This window comes from Orbicella franksi, chromosome 4, assembly GCF_964199315.1.
Source record: "Orbicella franksi chromosome 4, jaOrbFran1.1, whole genome shotgun sequence".
Classification (NCBI taxonomy): Eukaryota; Metazoa; Cnidaria; class Anthozoa; order Scleractinia; family Merulinidae; genus Orbicella; species Orbicella franksi.
Genome location: NC_138148.1, coordinates 10,747,301 through 10,766,963, shown reverse-complemented (window position 1 = coordinate 10,766,963; position 19,663 = coordinate 10,747,301). Strand labels below are relative to the sequence as shown.

The 19,663-nt window shown below is 40.1% G+C and overlaps 4 protein-coding genes across 4 annotated transcripts in view; 1 reads left to right on the top strand and 3 right to left on the bottom strand.

Moving 5' to 3' along the window:
• Positions 1-19,663, top strand: part of LOC145484618 (uncharacterized) — a 407,604-nt gene that overhangs the window by 312,654 nt on the left and 75,287 nt on the right. The gene's annotated exons all lie outside the window — the stretch shown is intronic.
• On the bottom strand, positions 15-4,051 carry LOC145484644 (AN1-type zinc finger protein 3 homolog). Its single transcript, XM_081463247.1, has 4 exons — positions 3,812-4,051; positions 3,646-3,689; positions 3,193-3,558; positions 15-1,412 (listed from the first exon to the last, which is right to left on the bottom strand). Exons 1-4 carry the CDS (start codon positions 3,859-3,861, stop codon positions 1,264-1,266), a joined length of 609 nt encoding a protein of 202 aa, XP_081319373.1. The 5' UTR covers positions 3,862-4,051; the 3' UTR covers positions 15-1,263.
• On the bottom strand, positions 4,797-10,250 carry LOC145485497 (protein kinase C epsilon type-like). Its single transcript, XM_081464160.1, has 4 exons — positions 10,164-10,250; positions 8,248-8,388; positions 7,923-8,042; positions 4,797-4,913 (listed from the first exon to the last, which is right to left on the bottom strand). Exons 1-4 carry the CDS (start codon positions 10,248-10,250, stop codon positions 4,797-4,799), a joined length of 465 nt encoding a protein of 154 aa, XP_081320286.1.
• LOC145485496 (uncharacterized) overlaps positions 10,877-19,663 on the bottom strand; it is a 10,756-nt gene continuing 1,969 nt past the window's right edge. Inside the window, exons 5-17 of the mRNA XM_081464159.1 lie at positions 18,897-18,937; positions 18,532-18,574; positions 18,044-18,084; positions 17,827-17,869; positions 16,616-16,656; positions 16,363-16,405; positions 16,031-16,062; positions 15,602-15,644; positions 14,451-14,579; positions 14,089-14,262; positions 12,627-12,718; positions 11,503-11,565; positions 10,877-11,371 (exon numbers count right to left, since the gene is read on the bottom strand). Coding sequence (XP_081320285.1) covers positions 11,107-11,371; positions 11,503-11,565; positions 12,627-12,718; positions 14,089-14,262; positions 14,451-14,579; positions 15,602-15,644; positions 16,031-16,062; positions 16,363-16,405; positions 16,616-16,656; positions 17,827-17,869; positions 18,044-18,084; positions 18,532-18,574; positions 18,897-18,937 — 1,050 coding nt within the window. The 3' untranslated portion in view covers positions 10,877-11,106. The remainder of the gene's footprint in view (positions 11,372-11,502; positions 11,566-12,626; positions 12,719-14,088; positions 14,263-14,450; positions 14,580-15,601; positions 15,645-16,030; positions 16,063-16,362; positions 16,406-16,615; positions 16,657-17,826; positions 17,870-18,043; positions 18,085-18,531; positions 18,575-18,896; positions 18,938-19,663) is intronic.

The window sequence follows — 19,663 nt, the reverse complement described above, 5'->3', positions numbered from 1 at the left end:
ATACACCAAAGAGATTCTTGTCTAAATATTTTAATCGCAAGCTCCGACAGCTGGTCAAGTCAAGTGAAATACATTGCAATTGTTCAATGGTGGAATACTGTAAAATTCCGACAATAAATCAACCCAGAAAAAAGCCCCCCAAATCTAAAACACAGACACAGACAGAATCTACAATAGTAAGTTCCCACAAATGGCCATAGCTTCACAAAAGCAAAAATTTCTTCCACTCCTATGAAGCCCCTTGCTGTACTAGTGTTTCATGTCACAAAACTGCAGTTACAAAGGCCATTTTGCTCCATACAACAGTATTTGCCTATGGAGTTTGTTTCGTATTTATATTGTTACAGTGTGCTTTAATATTTTGAATGTTCGTTGTCAGATTTTGATGACCACAAAGCATGTTTTGTATTCTGTATCATCATCAGTGTTTTTTATGACCAGTTATTGTGTAGCCCTTATTTGTATGAGTGCAAAAGATCCTTCCCATCCTAAATGATATTCCAACAAATCTTGAACAGAAACTTCTAAAAGTACAGATAGGTTCCAGCCCACCTCCATGAAAATACCCGCACCAGAAATACCTTCTAGATTATTACTGAAACTATTCTTCTAGCATTTGATTGTTGTTAAGCCCAACAACAATCAAGTATTACCTTTCTAATATCTGCAATTTTGGCTTCCTCTGCGCTTATCTTACAGTGGTTTGCATACAGTTTCTGCAGTGTTATTATTCCATTTCTACATGTTAGAATTGTGTTAATACAATAGCCAGACCTATCCCCATATAACCTGCGATCAAGCGTCCTTTTTTCCAAATCAAAAGTATGCCACCTGATTGCAGGTTATATTAGCCCTCATACCAATTATAATAATATTACAAGCTGTTTTACATAGTGTATTAATTATCCTGGCCAATCTACACAGTTAGGTGTGGCTGAGTAGTGAAACAATCTGCCTTGAACACACATGTCCTAGCCTCAATAAATCAGAATACATGTTATATTAAGTCTTAGAACTGAGTTCAATGCTTTCCCATCCTTTCTCCCTGCCACTCAGTCGATTAACAACTAAATTAAGCCATTCCATATAATTATTTAACTTAATGAATAAATTGTGTTTTCAGAGGGTTCTTTTTATAAGCAGGTGAGCTCGTCATTACCAACTATTTATTTACCATGAGTTATCCCTCAAAATTAACAGCAGCCATTTATGAAGAACTCAAAATTAGTTACATTTTTAAAGCTGTCCTCATTAAACTCCATGTTATTCATCTATTCTCTGGAAAGATCTTCCTACTTTCTTCGGTCCTGGACTGACCATCTTCTTTCTGGCCTCTTGCCGACCACTTTCTTTGTGATCAAAGACACAATTATGCTGCTCTGGCAACCGATGCAACTGACAGAAAACATAACCTGAAGAAGTAAAAAAACAATTTATGAACAAGTGCTTTTCTAGATGGGATTCCTGCGTTGAATGTTAATATCTCAATTTGTGCACAATTTAAATGTTAGTTAAAATGATTTTGAGCATGCATGTGTCCAGCTGCGTCATCATAATTTTAATGCACACCCTGCTTTTGGCTGGAATCATTATTCACAAATCAATCATGCTAAACTCAAACCTCTTTGTTGCTACCCTTCTACATAGACATTCTTATGACTGGTTAAACACTCCTCCCCAACAAGGAAGGAAACACTGCATGAAGAGCCTAAAGAGCATCCACATAGGAGGTTAAATTGTTGCTGGAAGCCTTCACCAAGGTCACAAATGATTAAGTGATATTTCACAGGGAAAGACAAAGATTGTTACATGAAAATTTTGCAAAGGTATTGCAGTAGTGGTTGTAACTTAGAGAGTTGTACAGGGGGGGTCTCTGGCACAGTTCACAAACTGAAAAAATAGAGGATCGCAGATCACAGATATAAAAATTTTGTTTTCCCAAATCACGAAAATAAGCAAGTAAGATACTCTTTTTAATTACCTGTTCTTGCACTGGAAACAGTGTTTGAAGAAAGTAAAATCACGAATGGCTAAGTCAAGGCTCCATATTGCAAATTGCATACCTAAGTCACTCTCAATTGATGACTCGGACCATTTGGAGGACTTGCCTCTCAAAATCACGTAGAATAGAGAGGTAAAATCACAAATATCAGTAAATAATTCAGGTTCTTCATAGGTCACGCAAAACCTTCAGGTCACTAGTCACAAAGAATAATTTCCTAAATTCACCTTTGACAGAAAATAAAATCAGCTAATCACGTGTCACAAGAATACCCCTGAACGGCCCTCAACTTACATTGGTTATACTGGGTTGGAATCATGAAGAACTCATATTTGCACCCATTACTGGGGTGAAAATTGTGAAGAATTTGAATTTGTATCCATTCAGTAGTCAATTTACTGTTCAAAATAATAAAAATGTGTATATACCAATTTATTGCAACTGTTTCTATAATTCAGAATGTTTTATGTTAAGAGGTAGTAGCATTTCACTTGCAATAAAGAGGTCTAATACTAATTTTTCAAATACTGTAAGCTATGTTGTCAATAACGTCGATCATTTGAGGGTCCAACATAGGCCTCTTCATTTTCACTTTCTCTTCCATCCTACCACCCCACTATCCCACCATCCTGCCATCCGGCCCCACTCAGAATGTTAATCCAGATCCTGCCTTGTTAGAGTTGCAGTTCTCTGCATCCAAAATTTTCTCCTTTTCATTCTGCATCCAGTCATCAACTGTAAAACTATCCGACATCCCAGCAGCCAAAATGAGTAAATCCAGCATCCCCTGAAGTGTTTTTACACAGCATCATGTCATTAAAATCTCTTTAACCCCTCATCCCATCTCCATTTTTACTCTCATCCCATATCCAGCCATACCTATGTTGGGCCCTCATGTTTGATAATTAAGAACTGCTGTACACTCCCAAAGTATCTTTCTGTGACGATCACAACATGGTCAGATGATGTATCAGTAATGGCCCTGAAATGGTGACCTTCACAAGTGCCCATCAAACATATTTTTTCGGGGAGGGGGGGGGGGGGGTGATATAAACAGAAAAACTCTGATGTTGTAAAGGTTGCTCAATTGTTCCACCCACAGGGGGAGGACAACACAGTTTCGGCAGCCTGTAAAGATATCTCACAGGAAAAATAACCTGCTCCTTAATTAATGATATAACAATACTTACTGCATCTACAGTTTCCCAGTTCCCGCTGAGCAAGTTCGAGCTTTGCATTGCATGTCCAACATCGTTTTCTTTTCTTTTGGACTGGAGCATCCTTAGAAACATCTGGTTTGTTCTCCGTCGTGTTATTCGATGATTCTTGTTCCTCGCTTGTTTCCTGGGATCCTTTCCCTTCCGCCGCTGTTACGGTTTCTGTTTTCATACACTTTGAATTGTTCCGATCCAGTTGAATTTCACAGTTCGGTTCAGTGCTCCAGGGCTCCTTTCCGAGGTCTTGCTTAGATTGTTTTCGGTTGGAATCTTGAATTTTAGATTTATTTTCTGAAACTGCAGCATTTCTCTGCTCCTGTTTCCCCTTCCTTTGTAATTCTGAGTATAAAAAGCGGGAAAATGTCGGACGTTTTATGTATTACCACATGAGACTACGTGAAGCACGAATTAAAATGTATTACTTACCATCCTTGTAACACTTTGAACACAAATTTAACGTCTGTGGAGATCTAGGCACAACAATAAACGATCCATTCTTTAGTTCAAATAAGAACATAAGAGTATGCAATAAGTTTAACTAAAAGCTTAGCCAAGATTTGATCAGTGACGAACGCCATATAAATAATCTCACCCCCAAAATCCACATGGACATTTTGGTGGCGTGCTCCCAGCGTTGTCCATAGCCGAACACTAGCACTAACAAACAAATCAGGAGTTAATTTGCAGGGAATCAAGTCCCTAATAATCCTGCAAAATCTCTCATTTCCTTCGGGTGAAACACATGCCCTAAAGTTAGCACCGATAGTTTTGATAATTTGTTTCTCTGTTAGCAGATATCTGGCCAAATATGGTGCTAGTTTCACCCTCTCTCGTCCTCGAAGAGTGCGCAGTCAATGGGCAGCCTGGAAACTAAACTAACAACCCCACGACAGAGAAATGATTCTTTTGAGCATTTTGAGTAAGAATGAGCATAATAAATATAGTTATTTCGGTGACTTTGTAAACCACAGTCTTGCATTCAATCAGGAGCTCGTATTTCAATTCATAATCTTGGAACCAGCCACACAGCCCACAGACCCATTTACAGTGGAACCTCCTACTCCTACAACAGCAGCCTCTCAGCAACGGCCATTTTTTTGTCCTCACGGACAGTCCATGCATTCACTCTTATTTAAACCTCTCTACAACCGTCCTCTCTCTACAACTGCAACGGCCATTAAAGCACGTCTCAAACTAACAAAATAACCTCTCCACAACGGTCAGTTAACCAACGACTGACGAATGGTGTTTACCAAACCGCTAGCTATATTGTAAAACGTCACGAAACTTGATCCGTACTGCGCGTCGTTGGTATCTGTTTCTGTTTGGTTTCTGTTTTGTAGATATATCTGGATTGTGTTAGGTCTCCTATGCTACAGTCAGCATTTTTTAAACATAAAAATGTTGCACCGTCCGAAAAAAGCAGGTGTCATGTTACACCCTTTCCTTCCCATAACGACCGTACCACCTCTCTATATAGGCCACGTTCATCTTTCCCCAAGGTGGCCGTTGTAGAGAGGTTTGACTGCATTTGTTTCGCTTTATTTTCTAGTTTCTGATGATGTCTTTTATCCGTTTCACTGGACCGGTGTGCACCATCCATTCACGAGCTGATACTCGTAACGTTGTCCTTGATTAGCATCCTTTCCTTTTCTGGACGAGGAATCTCCGATAAAAACGACGGAGACGTTCGTCTGAAATTTTGAAAAGACCACAAAAAGACCCCCTAAACACAATAAAAAAAGGGAGCCAGAATCTCGATTTATGGGCTTAGCTTTAAATAGGCCATATTTGTATTCTCGGTATTGGACTGGAACTAGCATGCAACTGAGGCTAACGCGGGGAGTCTTTTCAAATTCCCCCGCATGAGCCTCCATTGCAAGCTAGTTCCAGTCCAATGCCGAGAACACGAATATGGCCTATCAGGAGCCATAATCGGGGACGGAGACCGTAAGTCTCGGGATTCGCGCGCACCTATGATATGGGACAATTTTTCTATTTTTAGAACAAATTGCGCCATATATCCGCGCGGATTCACGCACATGTCAGGGGCTCTCGCGTGGATGTTGTCACGTTGCGTGCGTATTTTTCACAGCGATGGTAGGGAATAAGTCAAGGAATACGAACCAGGGCGCTCATATGTAGTTTTATGCTCTGAGCTAACGGAAAAGGTGGGTTTTTCAGGGTCGAAAACAAGACTTCAATCTCGCGCTGGGATTGAATAATAAGATCTGCTCATGCTAATTCTAAGCTTACGCGTATGCTTAAGAATATAGCAAGAAAACTCTCTACTCTGGTATTGAGTTAATTTGTGAGTTTCTCAGACAATGTTTAATCATAACCAAAACCTGTTTCGATGGTTTCTTATTGTCTCTGCTTGTTTGGTGAGTTTGCAAAAGTTTTTGAAAGGAAAGTCTGACGCGTACAATTTCAAGTCCCAGTCGGTGTTTTCAATTGTCAACAAATCTTGACAAGATTTCTTTCGTTATCTTTTGTGCTGAGATGCTGCAACAAATTTCACGAATGCAAAAAAGGCTACTAATATCATGTGTGTTTCTTCAACATAAGCATAGTGAAGTTTTACACTGCGAAAATGAAAATAGACAAGGAGTTTTGATAACTCGATCATCAAAATCGAAATCGTTATTCCAAGTTGATTAAAGAAAGCGTCACCGTAACTTTGCTCATTGTTTCTGCTTTATTCACATATTTTCAGCTTAGCTTTTAATATGTTCTCAAACATTTATCAATCTTAAACATATTTAAAAACTATAGAGCTATTGTTTGAGTTCGATGTACGCTTTCACACGAAAGTGCGGAGGAAGTACAATTTGTCATGTTTACTGACCGTGTACAAAACACGCATCGGCGGGCGCTCTCATTCATCGACAACAGAAAATTTACTGCATTTTTACACGAATAAAACTGAGCAGTATCTACGGACGTAAAGTTATTAAGCCTTGATGAAACATTAAGCGTTCCTTACAATTCAGGCGAAACTCAAACTAGCAATTATTTTGTTTTACTTTTCGGTCGCGATAGACTGACAAATTCCTCGCAAGCGTGTGGCAAGAGGAGTTAGCAAACTATCAAGTCCTGAAGCTCTGCTATATCTAAATATATCCAGCTAGTTTTTTGCTGTGTGATGGAAAAGCTGTTAATCTTCAACATATGTGAAATTTAAAGTGGAGTAATGTACAGCTCATGTAAAAGAAGCATCAGTCGGAACACAACTTGGTCAGCGATATATATAAGCTTACATGGGAACATACCTAAATTCGACACTGTCTTACTTCACTCAAACTGGAGCAGCTTACGACGAAAATACTTAAGCAAAATTCCAACAGACGTAAACGCGTTGAGTTGTGGGGCAAAAACATGAAACATTTCGGGAATTTCGGACGTCATTTTCCCCGCGCGACATCCGCAAAAATCCTCGCAGCATGTACGCGCGTGTGCCGCAGGTGATGGCGCAATTTGTTCTAAAAATAGAATTATTGTCCCATATCATGGGGACAACCCCAATACTTGAAATGGCGCGCGCTTACGGTCTCCGTCCCCGATTATGGCTCCTGGGCCTATTCAATTTCACCCCTACGAAGTATCGATCCTAGAACCAACAAACTGTCATGGACAATTTTTCGGCTCAAAACCCAAAAAGGTAACATAAGACGGTGGTCATTTCACCAGCTCCTTTTTGGTCCATCATGGTCAAAAATATACTTCACTTTTACGACTGAAATTTACTAAGACGTACGACTCGATCAGTTCTCGCACTTTATTTATTGAAGGAATCATAATTATTTGAAAAATCTCGTTATTGAACAGCACGAGGAGAATCACCTTCTCTCATAAATATTTTGTCGTTGCAAACAAAAGATATAGTCATGACAGTTCATGATCTTATTGCAATTCTTTCTACATAGTAAATGTTACTTTAGTTCTTAGGGTTTCCGTTACAGCGGTAATTAGCGGTCTTCGAAATAAATGGATAGAAGGCAGTGCCCGAACTTGTTTCGTTCTTCTGCGCCTTACGTGAGTTTTATAAAAAAATCTGCCTCTCTTTGATCCATCACCGATTACAGCTATGAGATTTCTTGTCTAGGACTCTGAGCAACAGCCTTATTTACAAACCAAGTTAAATAGATAGAGGAGAAGGCCCGAACTTTTTCCTCTCTTCTGCACGAACTTGGGAACTTGGAACTTGGGATGTTGGAAGAACACTCGAAGAATTCGTAAATCACGAGCCGCAGGCTCGTGATTTACGAATTCTTCGAGTGTTCTTCCAACATCCCACGTGGTTTATCAGCTTGTAAAGCATAACAGCTTGTGGTCTATTGCTTAATGATAATATCAATTAAGGGGAAAAAAGACATGTAAATAATGTAAGAAGAATATTGTAATTTTGTAAGTAACCAGTATTGTAAATACCGTAAGTAATGTATGTAATTAGCCGTAAGTGATATAGTGTATTGTTATTAGTGTAAGTAAGCAGTATTGTAAGTAATGTATTGTATTTATTGTACTGTTGAGTATTGTATTATCATTAAAAAACAATTATTTCTATTGAAAAAAATACGGGTCTAAAACCCTTTCTTGGATCCATCACTGATTAAAGATGCTAGACTTCTAGTCTGAACAGCTCTGTTTAAAAAGGAATTTGTTTTTTAAGCGAGTGTGTCGCTTATAAATTCTGGATTTACGAAGGTGAAGTTCTTGAAATGTCCTTCCAAGTTTAACGTGTTCTCTTCGTACAGCAGAGAAAGGACTGGGTCCTCGCTTGTATAGAAGCTGTCAAAATTTTGAACATCTGCTCTTGACTGCTGCGAAAAGAAAACCAGTAAAACAGGATTGATGACAAAGATGATTGAGGTTGAATTTTCAGATTGAAAAGTTCTGATTTTAAGCTATGTTAACTTGTAACAAATAAGGAAAAAGCCGGAGTAGATAAATAAATAAATAAATAAATAAAAAAGATGAATAATTAATTATGACACAAGATACAGTACGTTATAGCATTTTTCTTACTATTGTGGGCTTGAAAGGAGGTTCTATCTGTCTCGCCTCTAACTTGACCCAGTCCATCTCTCTGAAGAATGCATTATCCAGAACGCTTTGCTCCCCGCTGGCTGTGCAGCCGAGCCTTTCATTACAGTCCTTTGTCAGAAACTGCAAATCAGTGAAATAAAGATAAGCATCTGCTTGAATTAAATTACTTTGATATCGTCCTGAGGATAGAAAACTTTTAAAGCCTTATAAGAAAAAGAAAGAAACACGCCTTAAATATCTTCCAATTCGAGACGGTACGAGGTCACATGAAGCGGTAAGATGATGCACGAGGCGGTACGAGGTCACATGAAGCGGCACAGGGTATAGTCTTTGCGAGCATGCGAGCAGTGCGTTCATTTTTGCGAGCACGAGCAGTGATCAAATTTGTCTTGCGAGCCGCGAGCACTTCAGAAAATGCAGATGGTGAGCAGCGAGCACTCAATTTTCCGCTAGCTAGAATCTCTCTTTTGAATTAAATGGAAAAGTTGGTTTGTGCCAAGTAATCTGGCTGACACTTCCAAAACAGCACATGATAGGCACAAAGCTAAAGGCAGCATACTAGGATCTTATCGCGGCTCAACCAATCTCAGCCGCTTACTGCGCTGAACAGCCAGTCTGCCTTGTTTGATGCCAAATTACGTCACTTAGCTTCACGTGAGTCAGTGGAGATCTAAAGCCCGTTTCTAGCCACGAGAAGAAGCTAACCGCTACTAGACTTCAGAATCCGAGCATGTCAGCAGTTGCAAAAATTTTACGAGCACGAGCAAGCGAGCACTCATCTAATTTTTGCAAGCAATTTAAGCAAAGGTCCACTTTTGCGAGCTCTTTTAAATTGAATGGGACCATTCGATATTGATACGCGAGGCGGTGCGATTATACACGAGGCGGTACGAGGTCACGTTTAGCGGCACTATGATACGCGAGGCGGTACGATGATACACGGGGCGGAACGATCATACACGAGGCGGTACGATCATACACGAGCCGGTACGAGGTCACATGAAGCGGCACTATGATACGCGAGGAGGTACGATGATACACGGGGGTACGATAATACACGAAGTGGTACGAGGATACACGAGGCGGTACGAGGTCACATGAAGGGGCGGAGCGATCTGCGAGGCGGTACGATGATACACTATGATCCGCGAGGCGGTACGATGATACACGAGGCGGTACGATGATACACAAAGAGGTACGAGGATACACGGGGTGGTACGAGGTCACATAAAGCGGCACGACGATATGCAAGGAGGTACGATGATACACGAGGCGGTTTGATAATACACGAAGCGGTACGATGATACGCGAGGCCGTACGAGGTCATATGAAGCGGCACGACGATACGCGAGGCGGTACGATGATACACGAGGCGGTACGATGATACACGAGGCGGTACGATGATACGCGAGGCGGTAAGAGGATACACGAGGCGGTACGAGGTCAGACGAAGCGGCATGATGATACGCGAGGCGGTACGAGGATACACTAGGTGGACCTTCACGAAATCGCTGCCAAGCAGACCAAATCTAGTCTCTGAATTTCAATTAATCGTATCAATAGCTTTCTTTCCTGCACCACATTGAAGCTTTGCTTGTAAGCTGCGTATAGTCTACCTTTTCTCTTAAAATCTTTTAGCATAACTTTATCTCCGCAGAGGCTTAGCATGCGAGCGCATACAGGTGGTATAATCTCCTACCCAAATCCCACTAGTTTGACGCTTAGCCGTGGGAGATCTAAGTTCAAGAAGGCGTTGAATTTTCTTCTCGCGTGCACGTCATTATCCCGACCCAAGCTTTCTTCGTCCTAAATCTCTCGACCAGTACTCCTTAGCAGTTTCCATTACAAGCGTTCACTTATGTAAGCATTAGGAAGTCGTATCGTGAGGTTCTTACCCCTTGGAGAATTTCAAAAGCCTCCAATGAGATGGACAAAGGATAGAACACATCTTCGTAAAGAATAGCATCAAATATGTCAGACATATTCCCTCCTGGAAAAGGAAGCTACCAAGAACAAGAACTGTTAGTACCCGTATTAATTTGTCCCGTTTGCTATAGACGGGACTGTTCTTTATGTAGGCTTGATAACCAACCGCTGTTCAGGAAAGGAGCACGCGCTTCTCCCGTTTTTCCCGGGAAGGAAACTTTAATCTAGACAGCACTGAGAGAGGGGCAGAAATCGAGCCTATTCTCTATGAAATCATTTCCAAAGCTGTATCTGTGATTGAATGAAAAATTCGTTCTAAAACAGCCAAACAAATCAATCACATCTGAAAGTTTAAACCTATATCCGGTGCCATGTGAGAGGAATTTCATGAGAACGGAGTCACAATCAGACGCAAAAGTTAACGCACCCGAGCTGACACGTTCAATAGGTCCTTTGAAATAAAATGTTCCTACATACCTCAAACAGCATCATCAAGTACATAAGAACTCCTAGCGACCACCAATCCACAGAGAAGCCATAAGGCTTTTGTTCAAGTATCTGATGTTAAAGTAATACACGACGTAATCAGTTAAGGTTAGGAATTACGACATTAGAAGCTGAGAAAAACTTGCTCTTTGCTTTTGAAAAGACTTGGTGTGACATGGAATACAGAATGGGGCTGAAATGTGAGTGACAGTAACAGTCAGAAAGGTTTTAGGAGGATTCTTATGGGCTCTGAAGACACCTTTGAATTATGAGAGATGCATGACAATGCGATTTTTTGAGTAGCACACAACACATACTGTAAGCAGGCATTTAAGAAGGAGATGAGTGAAAAGAGCAACCTTAAGAACTTGCAGTGGAGGAGATTCAGTTACGATTTTGTACTCGATACGCTATTTGTACTGAAGTTCAGCCAAAAACTCTGAGAACGAAAGACCACCGCGATAGAAACTCAGAACTAGCACAAGCTGTTGAGCTCCGTAATGACTGTGCCAACAAAGAACACCAATTTCTAACAAAAGGCTTCAAACTTACCTCAGGCGCAATGTACACTGGACTTCCCACAAACGACTTTGTTAAGTCGCCAGGTCCCATACCTTCTTTACAAAGTCCAAAATCAGCCAACTTAATATGACCATCCTTGTCTAAAAGGACGTTTTCGCCCTTTAAATCTCTGTTGGAAAAAGAAACTAGCTAATTTTAGCTTTAGAGAGAGAATGTTGCACTCACAGAAAGCCGCTTGAGTTTAATAGGCAGTTAATGAGAAAATGGTTCTCATGTTTTAAAAGGAATGACATTTCTTACCTGTAGATAATACCTTGTCCGTGAAGGTATCGAAGGACCAGAACAAGCTCGGCAGCGTAGAAACTAAATTTGAAATTAAAAAAATTAAAAATGAAAATTACTTATTATAAGAAATTAATACATGAAAAAAGAATTCAAACATGACAAGGAATGAAAACAGTTTTTAAAGCCTGCAGTGCCGGCATTTTCCGTGTGTTCACGATTTATCGGTATTAGCTCGCTTTCGAGCAGATTCGCCGCCATGTTGCCTGAGGAAAAGTGGGCGGGGAGGGTGTGGAAAAAAAAGGAGAGGAAAAACGCCGTATTTTCCTTTCCCCTCCCCCTCCACCTCCCCCGTTATTCCTCTTTCAGTCCTAAGCCCCGACCAAACGATCGCAACATTTCAACGCAGCGTATCGCAACATTGTTGGGCGCAACATGTTTCGCGTGTTTGGCCACCCAGTTGCAACGTGTTGCGACATGTGGGGTGTTTGAAAATGGTCAAATTTGAGCTAACAACACCCAGTTGTCACAACACGTCACAACAGGGTGGCCAAACGTGCGCAACGTGTAATATATTGCTCCCAACAATTTTGCGATATGTCACGTTGAAATGTTGCGATCGTTTGGTCGGGGCTTAACTCCTTTTATTTCGGGGCGTTTTCGTCTCTCCCCAAACCTCTTCCGAGTTTGAATCTAAGGGCCTGTTTACAAGGAGAGAGGGCTACCCTAGAGGGCGGGTTACCCTGGCAAGCGGGTTACCCTAGCACTCACACATTTCCTCTTTTTTTCTTCATCGTGTTTACAAGGCAGCTAGGGTTACCCTGGTAGGCGGGTTACATTTTTGCCGGGTAGGGTTAACCCGCCTACCCGGGTTAACCTTCTAATTGTTTCCAAACCCTTTGAGTGTAACCGCGCATTAAGTTGTCACGGGTTGTAGGGTTACCCTACCTATAAAACTTTGCTTGTAAACCCGGGCTATCTTTTGCCCTCCAGCTAGGGTTAACCCGCTTGCTAGGGTAACCGTCCCTCCTTGTAAACAGGCTCTAAGATGGCGCTCGCTTCAAAATGCGCTTGCTCCCCAAAATACGCTCTTATTGCAGGCTACTGTGTTTAGGGCTGTTGGCTAAAACTGAGATACATACCAAGATCTTTTTTCACCAAATCCTCCTTCTTTACAAATCAGCGAGATCAGTTCGCCACCGCTAACGTATTCCATCACAAGAAACAAACGATCCTGAAAAAAGAATTGCCGCAATCCGTTTAATGCATTATTACAATTAATATCATTGTTTGAACAAAAATCATAAACTCGAGTCATAACAGAGATTTTAAGAAATAAATTAAATATAATTAAGTGAGCTAAATAAGCAAATGACATTAGAAAAATCGAGGAAGACAAGAATGGAAGAACCTTCCTAATATAGAAATACAAGGCAATCAGTTCCTCGCACGTGAGAAAACACTTAAAGGAGCTCAGTCACGGTTTGCGCATATTGAAAAGTTTAGCCTCAATTTTTCAAATTCGTCGTTTGTAATCCGTGTTAATCTTCTCCATCCTTAGCCATCCTTGTTCATTTATGGTTTATCATTATCTCTCTGGTGTTTTTCCATCTTATTAAACTGTTATTTTCAGGTTTTCTACCATTTAAAGGTAATTTTGTATGTGGCCAAAATAACTCAAAATACCGTGACTGAGCTCCTTTAAGCTGACTCAAGTGAATTACGGACTTAGATGAAATGTAACCTGCTATAGGGCTTTCTGTTTTTTTATTTTTGGTGTTGTTGTTGTTTTTTTTTTCGTTCGCCGAAAAAAGAAGAATGCCTGATTGCAATTTAGGTGAAAAGGTCATCTGACTGCGATTCTGTGTTTCATAAAATTTACATTGTGTTGGGCATTCTCTGTTTGTTTGTTTGTTTGTTTGCTTTTTTGTTCAGGGTACGGGTTATTAAGCATCGTTGTATTTTTTTTAAATGAAGAAAGATGATAAATTTTGTCATCGTTGAAATTATCTTATGTAAGAAATAGCAAGCAACCCTTTTCTTGATAACATAGCCTGATGCCAGTAACTCTTGAGAGAGTTTGGGAGAATTTGAAAGTAATCAGGTACATCCTGGTCTGAGGTCGGGTGAGGGTTTTCATAAACAAGGTTTTTAAATTCTCCTAAACTCTTCGAGTCTTCGAGAACAGGAGGATGTAAAACGTTCTTATGCTGCCTCCACAGTACACCGGAGAAATTTGAAAACGCAGCTTTATTTCTACGGTTAGGTCTTCCGTCCACATTAATTCGTCACGAAAACGGAGCTTTTCGAAAACGCGCTTCAAACCAGAGAAATTTGATAACGCCGGCTTTACTTTTTTGTGTGGACGGAAAACATTTTGAAAACGGAGCTTTTCGACGATGGCGTCACAATAATCATGTAATTTTCCTGACCGAGTTTTCCTCAAACTCAAATCCAAAATGACCGAAGATTGTTGCATTTTCAAATTTCTCTGGCCTAGTGTAGACGGAAAACATTTGAGGCGTTTTCAGAGAAAAAACGCCGTTTTCAAATTTCTCCCGTATAGCGTGAACGAGGCCTTAGTGGTTTGTGTCAGACAGTTACCGCAGTTTGGAAGGTGGAATGTAGCGCTGTGAGGAAACGATAACCGGATGCTAAAGCTGCCACTCTCTTCTCGGTGAAGACGTTTTTCACATCACCATTCTTAACCGTCTTTTTCTTCTCAATAGCTTTAACGGCGAAAAGCTGGTCACTGCCCTTCTTTTCTGCCAACATGACCTAGTAAAAAAAAATAAAATACCAAATTAATAATTTCAACTGTAATCCTGACACAACAAAGATCACCAGTGCAACTACTTCATCTTTTCTACATAATTTATCATATCTTATTTCATGATAGTTTTCAAAAGCTATTCTCCGACTTTTAGAGACAGTTCCCTATACGGTTTTCAGGGTTAAACTCTCACCTTCCCAAAACCACCTTTTCCCAGTACTTTGAGAAACGTGAAATCGGCAAGGGAATATTTCCTCTCTGGAATCTTGGTTTCAGAAGAAATTTCCAGCTTATCAAGCGGGCTGTTATCTCTGTCATTCTCCTAGATAAAGAGAAAACTGAGTTAACTACGATACGATACTTAATTTAACGTGGGGTTTACGCTTAGTTAACAACAGGAAGAAAAATTAAAGGTACTGAAAATTATGTGCGAGCCTCGCGCTCAAATCCACCCCAATCATTACTATCCTTGGCCTAACTTGTTTGGTTATTATAACTTCTTATTTTAAAAGTCCTTTAGTTATTACATAGTTAATAGAGGGGAATGGTTATGAAACCCGACAAAGTTCTTTGTTGTATGTTTTTGTTCGCTTTTTTGGCCTTGACGGTGCACAAAACACAATAGTTGTTCACTCCGTACTGAGGAACGAACCAATAGAAACGTGTTGGTTACGTAATTCATGCATAGTGTATTAGCGCAAAACAAACGATTGTGCTCCGTCGTGGACCTTCCAACATAAATCTTGGCGTCTTTGTTTGCTCCTTTGATGTTTGCCGGGCTTCATAACCAGTTCGCTCTATTAGCTATGGTTATATGAAGGCTTAAGTTTCCAGGGGCGGGGTACTCCCGTAAATTTCGGACAGGTGCGTTCCGCTCAAGTGAGCATGATATCGTAGTCATATCAGGTCAGTCGCTTGATATCGCAGATTATAAAATAACTGAGCTACTACGCGCGCTCTCATTGGTCGATAGGTGTGCTTACATGAGAGTATGTAAACACGGTTGTGACATTTTAGCTTCGCGCGTATTTTTGAGAATTATTTTATGAAAGCAGTAGAACACTTTTTCGGTTTTTACATAGCCTCATCTAAACACTCGGGGATTGGGAGAATTCTCGAAAGTTTCGAATTCTCCGAACCACGTGTTTAGATGAGGCTATGTAAACATGGAAAACGTGTTCTATTGCTTAATAGCAGGACAGTAGACAGGGCTTCTGATTGGCTAATTGGAACTCAGTTCGACTTTGGTCAGCTGCCAGGTTTTACCAGCAAAAACTTCATATTTCATCTTGAGCCTAGAAGTAAAGGGGAGACAGCGTTCTCTAAATAGCAATGGTCATCTACCTGGTCTTCTTCATTTACGACATTCTCTTGCGGTACTTCAATACTGAAATAAAACGAAGAATTCAATCAGTTGCTATGGTAATCATCAGAGATATTTCTTTTGCCGGGACTTTTTTCTTTCCTGAAAAACCGTAAGATTTTACTCCTTTGTTTTACGTTGTCGTCGCTGTTGTTAACGTTTTTCAAACGAGAAGTTGCTACAGTTTTTTGCGCCGGACAAAGGAATATTACTGTAGTTTCCGAAACAAGAGTTTTGTATTTTCAAATGCAGAGACACGTATCTGGAAGAAGAAGAAGAAGAAGAAGAAGAAGAAGAAGAAGAAGAACTACAACGACAACAACAAAACGAAAAAGAAAAAGAATTCTATTGTTATTGAACAAGCCTAGGCCTCACAGATATCAATCTGATCAAAATGTTTAACAACTTACCTTTCAAGCTTATCAAGCGAGCTGTCATTCTCCTAAGGAAAGAGAAAAGTAAATAAACTGCAGGAAATAAAATTAAAATTATTGAAAACTGCTAGCGAGCCTCGTGCTCAAATCCTCCTAAATCATTACCATCCTTGGTCTAACCTGTTTGGTTATTACAACCTCTTATCTTAAAAGTACTTTTGTTATATGAGGGCTAAAGTTTCCAGGGGCGGGCTTCTCCGGCAAACTCCGGATAGGCGTGTGCCGCGAAGGGTCTTAAAGAACTAATCGCTTCTTGAGCCTAGAAGTGGAGGAGGAACAGCTTTCTCTAAATAGGGATGGTTATCTACCTGGTCTTTTTCACTTAAGGCGTTTTCCTGTGGTACTGCGCCACTGAAATAAAAACGATGATTCAATCAGTTGCTATGGTAATCATCACAGATATATTTCTTTTCCATATTTCAGTTAACATTTGCCGGGAACTTTCATCTTCCCTGGAAAACCGTAACAAGCAGAAGAAGGAGAAAAAAAAAGAAGACGAATTGTATTGCTAGCTAACAAGCTTAGCAGATATACACCTAATCAGAATATTGAAAAGCTTACCTTTCAAACTTATCAAGAGAGCTGTTACTTCCGTCATTCTCCTAAGGAAGAGAAGAGTAAATAAAAATTGTTAGCGAGCCTCGCGCTCAAATCCTCCCCGTGAATCATTACTATCCTTGGTCTAACCTGTTTGGTTGTTACAATCTCTTATCTCAAAAGTCCTTTTGTTATGTTAAGGTTAAAGTTTCCAGGGGCGGGGTACTCCCGTAAACTTCGGATAGGTGTGTTCCGCGGTCTTAAAGAAGTAAATTAAACGCAAATAGATACCCTGTTGAAGGCAGAAACCCGAAAAATAAAACCCTGTTCAAAGGAAAAACAGAAACTGAGAATAACGTGAACTGGTGAGCTTTATTTTGTTTCTTCAACATTGAAAGCATAGAATTTGTTTTTCGTTTAGCTGGTCATTTACGCAATGGCAATTTAGCTGGGATGTAGACCGGGAACCTCAAAAATCATATCCTGTCCTTCGGCACAATTGAGCAGGTTGGGATGATATGTAAACCCTTGTGGCTTGCAGCGATCATTGCGATATAAAATATACCATAAGGCAATACGTCGTTGTTTGATCCAGGTCCCTCCGGGCGTTTTTTATTCTGTTACGATCAAGGCGACTATATGGAAGTTGTAAGGATCGCTCAGCTTGGAAACTAACCTTTATTGCACCTGCGTAAAACTTTAGTTGAAGTTTCTTTTGTTTGAAGGTAGCTTACTCAGTTCACCTTGGTATAGTTTCAGACCATTGATAGTCAACAAACCCGGCCGTGCATTTATAAAATAACTTGCACATTATGGTTTTACGCCGTCAAAAGTTTTGGTAAACTTCGGTGGCATATCAAGCTAGTTCGGTCGAGCCGTGGTTCGTATTTTGGCGAAACGTAGTCGAGCCAAAATACCAATAGCGAGACCAAACGAGCTTGATATGCCACCGAAACGTGCCAAAAAGGTACGATTAGGTATTTACTGTACCCACATGTACATGCGCCAAGTGAGCATGATATCGTGGTCATATCAGGTCAGCGACTAGTAGACACGGCTTCTGATTGGCTAATTGGACCTCAATTGCTACCTGCCTCCCGCGCATGAAGTGACTTTTTAAACTAAAAGTTCGACTTTAATCAGCTGCTAGGTCTTACCAGCAAAGACTTCATATTTCATCTTGAGCCTAGAAGTGAAGGAAGAACAGCTTTCTCTAAATAGCAATGGTTACTTACCTGGTCTTTGTTATTTAAGACATTCTCTTGAGGTACTTCACCACTGAAATAAAAACAAAGTATTCAATCAGATGCAGAGAAACGTATGTGGAAGAAGAAGAAGAAGAAGAAGAAGAAGAAGAAGAAAAAGAAGAAGAAGAGGAAGAAAAAGAAGAATTATATTGCTAGCTAACAAGCCTCACAGATGCAAACCTGATCACAATGTTGAATAACTTACCTTTCAAGCTTATCAAGGGAGCTGGTATTTCTGTCCTTCTCCTAAGGAAACAGAAAAGTAAGTAAACTGCAGGAAAAAAATTAAAGTTGGGATCATATGGAAACCTCTGTGGCTTGTAGCGGTTATCAGTATTGCGATGAAAAACATGCCAGAATGCAATGCGTCGTTGTTTGATCCGGGTCCTTCCAGGCGTTTTTTATTCTGTAATGATCAAGGCCTGAGTAAAATTTTAGTTGAAGTTTCTTTTGTTTGAAGGTATCAGGTCAGTGACTTGATGTCGCAGGATATCAGGACAGTAGACACGGCTTCTGATTGGTTAATTGGAACTCAATGGTTTACCACCCTCCCGTACACGAAATGTTTTTTTTTTTTAACTAAAAGTTCGACTTTGGTCAGCTGCTAGGTTTTACCAGCAGAGACTTCATATTTCACCTTGAGCATAGAAGTGAAAGAGGAACAGTTCTCTCTTAATAGGAATGGTTATTTACCTGGTCTTCTCTATTTAAGACATTTTCTTGTGGAACTGCGCTACTGAAATAAAAACGAAGAATTCTATCAGTTGCTATGGTAATAATCAGGGATATTTCTTTGTCATATTTCAGTTGACATTTGCCGGGCCTTTTTCTTTCCTGAAAAATCGTAAGAGTTTACTCGCTTGTTTTACAATCCTTTTTCAAACGAGAAGTCGCTGCATTTTTTGCCCCGGACAAAAGAGTATTATTGTAGTTTCCAAAGCAAGAGTTTTGTATTTTAAAATGTGGAGACACGTATCTGGAAGAAAAAGAATAAGAATTTTATTGCTAGCTAACAAGCCTCACGGATATAAAACTAATCAGACTGTTGAATAACTTACCTTTCAAGCTTTTTAAGGGAGCTGTGATCTCTGTCATTCTCCTAACGAAAGAGAAAAGTAAATAAACTGCGGGAAATAAAATTAAAGCTACTGAAAATTACTTGCGAGGCTCGCGCTCAAATCCTCCCCAATCATTACTACTCGTGGTTTAACTTGTTTGGTTATTATAACCTCTTATCTTAAAAGTCCTTTTGTTATATAAAGGCTAAAGTTTCCAGGGGCGGGGTACTCCAGTAAATTTCCGATAGGTGTGTACCGTGAAGGGTCTTCAAGAAGTAGATGCAAAGTGATGACCTTTTTTAAGGCAGAAGCCCGAAAAATAACACGCTGTTCAAAGGAAAAACAAAAAGTAAGAATGGGGTGAACGGGTTAACTTTATTTTGTTTCTGTAACATTGAAAGCAAAGAATTTGTTTTGATTTATCTGGTCATTTACGCATTGGAAATTGAGCTGAGGACAAAAAGGATCGGGAACCTCAAATCCCATACCCTGTCCCGCGACACAATTGAGCAGGTTGGGATCATATGGAAACCCCTGTGGCTTGTGGCTATCACTGCAATAAAAAAAATATATACCCGAATGCAATGCGTCGTTGTTTGATCCAGGTCCTTCCAGGCGTTTTTCATTCTGTTACGATCAAGGCGATCATATGGTAGTTGTAAGGATTGCTCAACTTATTTTGGAGCGATCACAACTGATTAAACTTTTAGTTGAATTTTCTTTTGTTTGAAGGTAACTTAATCAGTTCGCCTTGTCATAGATTCAGA

Coding starts and splice junctions, on each gene's coding strand:
- LOC145485497 (XM_081464160.1), bottom strand. CDS start 10,250: ATGTCTGACATATTTGATGCTATTCTTTACGAAGATGTGTTCTATCCT. Junction 8,389..10,163: donor CTTTTGAAATTCTCCAAGGG/GTAAGAACCTCA, acceptor ACTGATTTGCAG/TTTCTGACAAAGGACTGTAA. Junction 8,043..8,247: donor CTCCTTTCAAGCCCACAATA/GTAAGAAAAATG, acceptor TTCTTTTCGCAG/CAGTCAAGAGCAGATGTTCA.
- LOC145484644 (XM_081463247.1), bottom strand. CDS start 3,861: ATGGACAACGCTGGGAGCACGCCACCAAAATGTCCATGTGGATTTTGG. Junction 3,559..3,645: donor TTCAAAGTGTTACAAGGATG/GTAAGTAATACA, acceptor TTTTATACTCAG/AATTACAAAGGAAGGGGAAA. Junction 1,413..3,192: donor ACTGGGAAACTGTAGATGCA/GTAAGTATTGTT, acceptor TTACTTCTTCAG/GTTATGTTTTCTGTCAGTTG.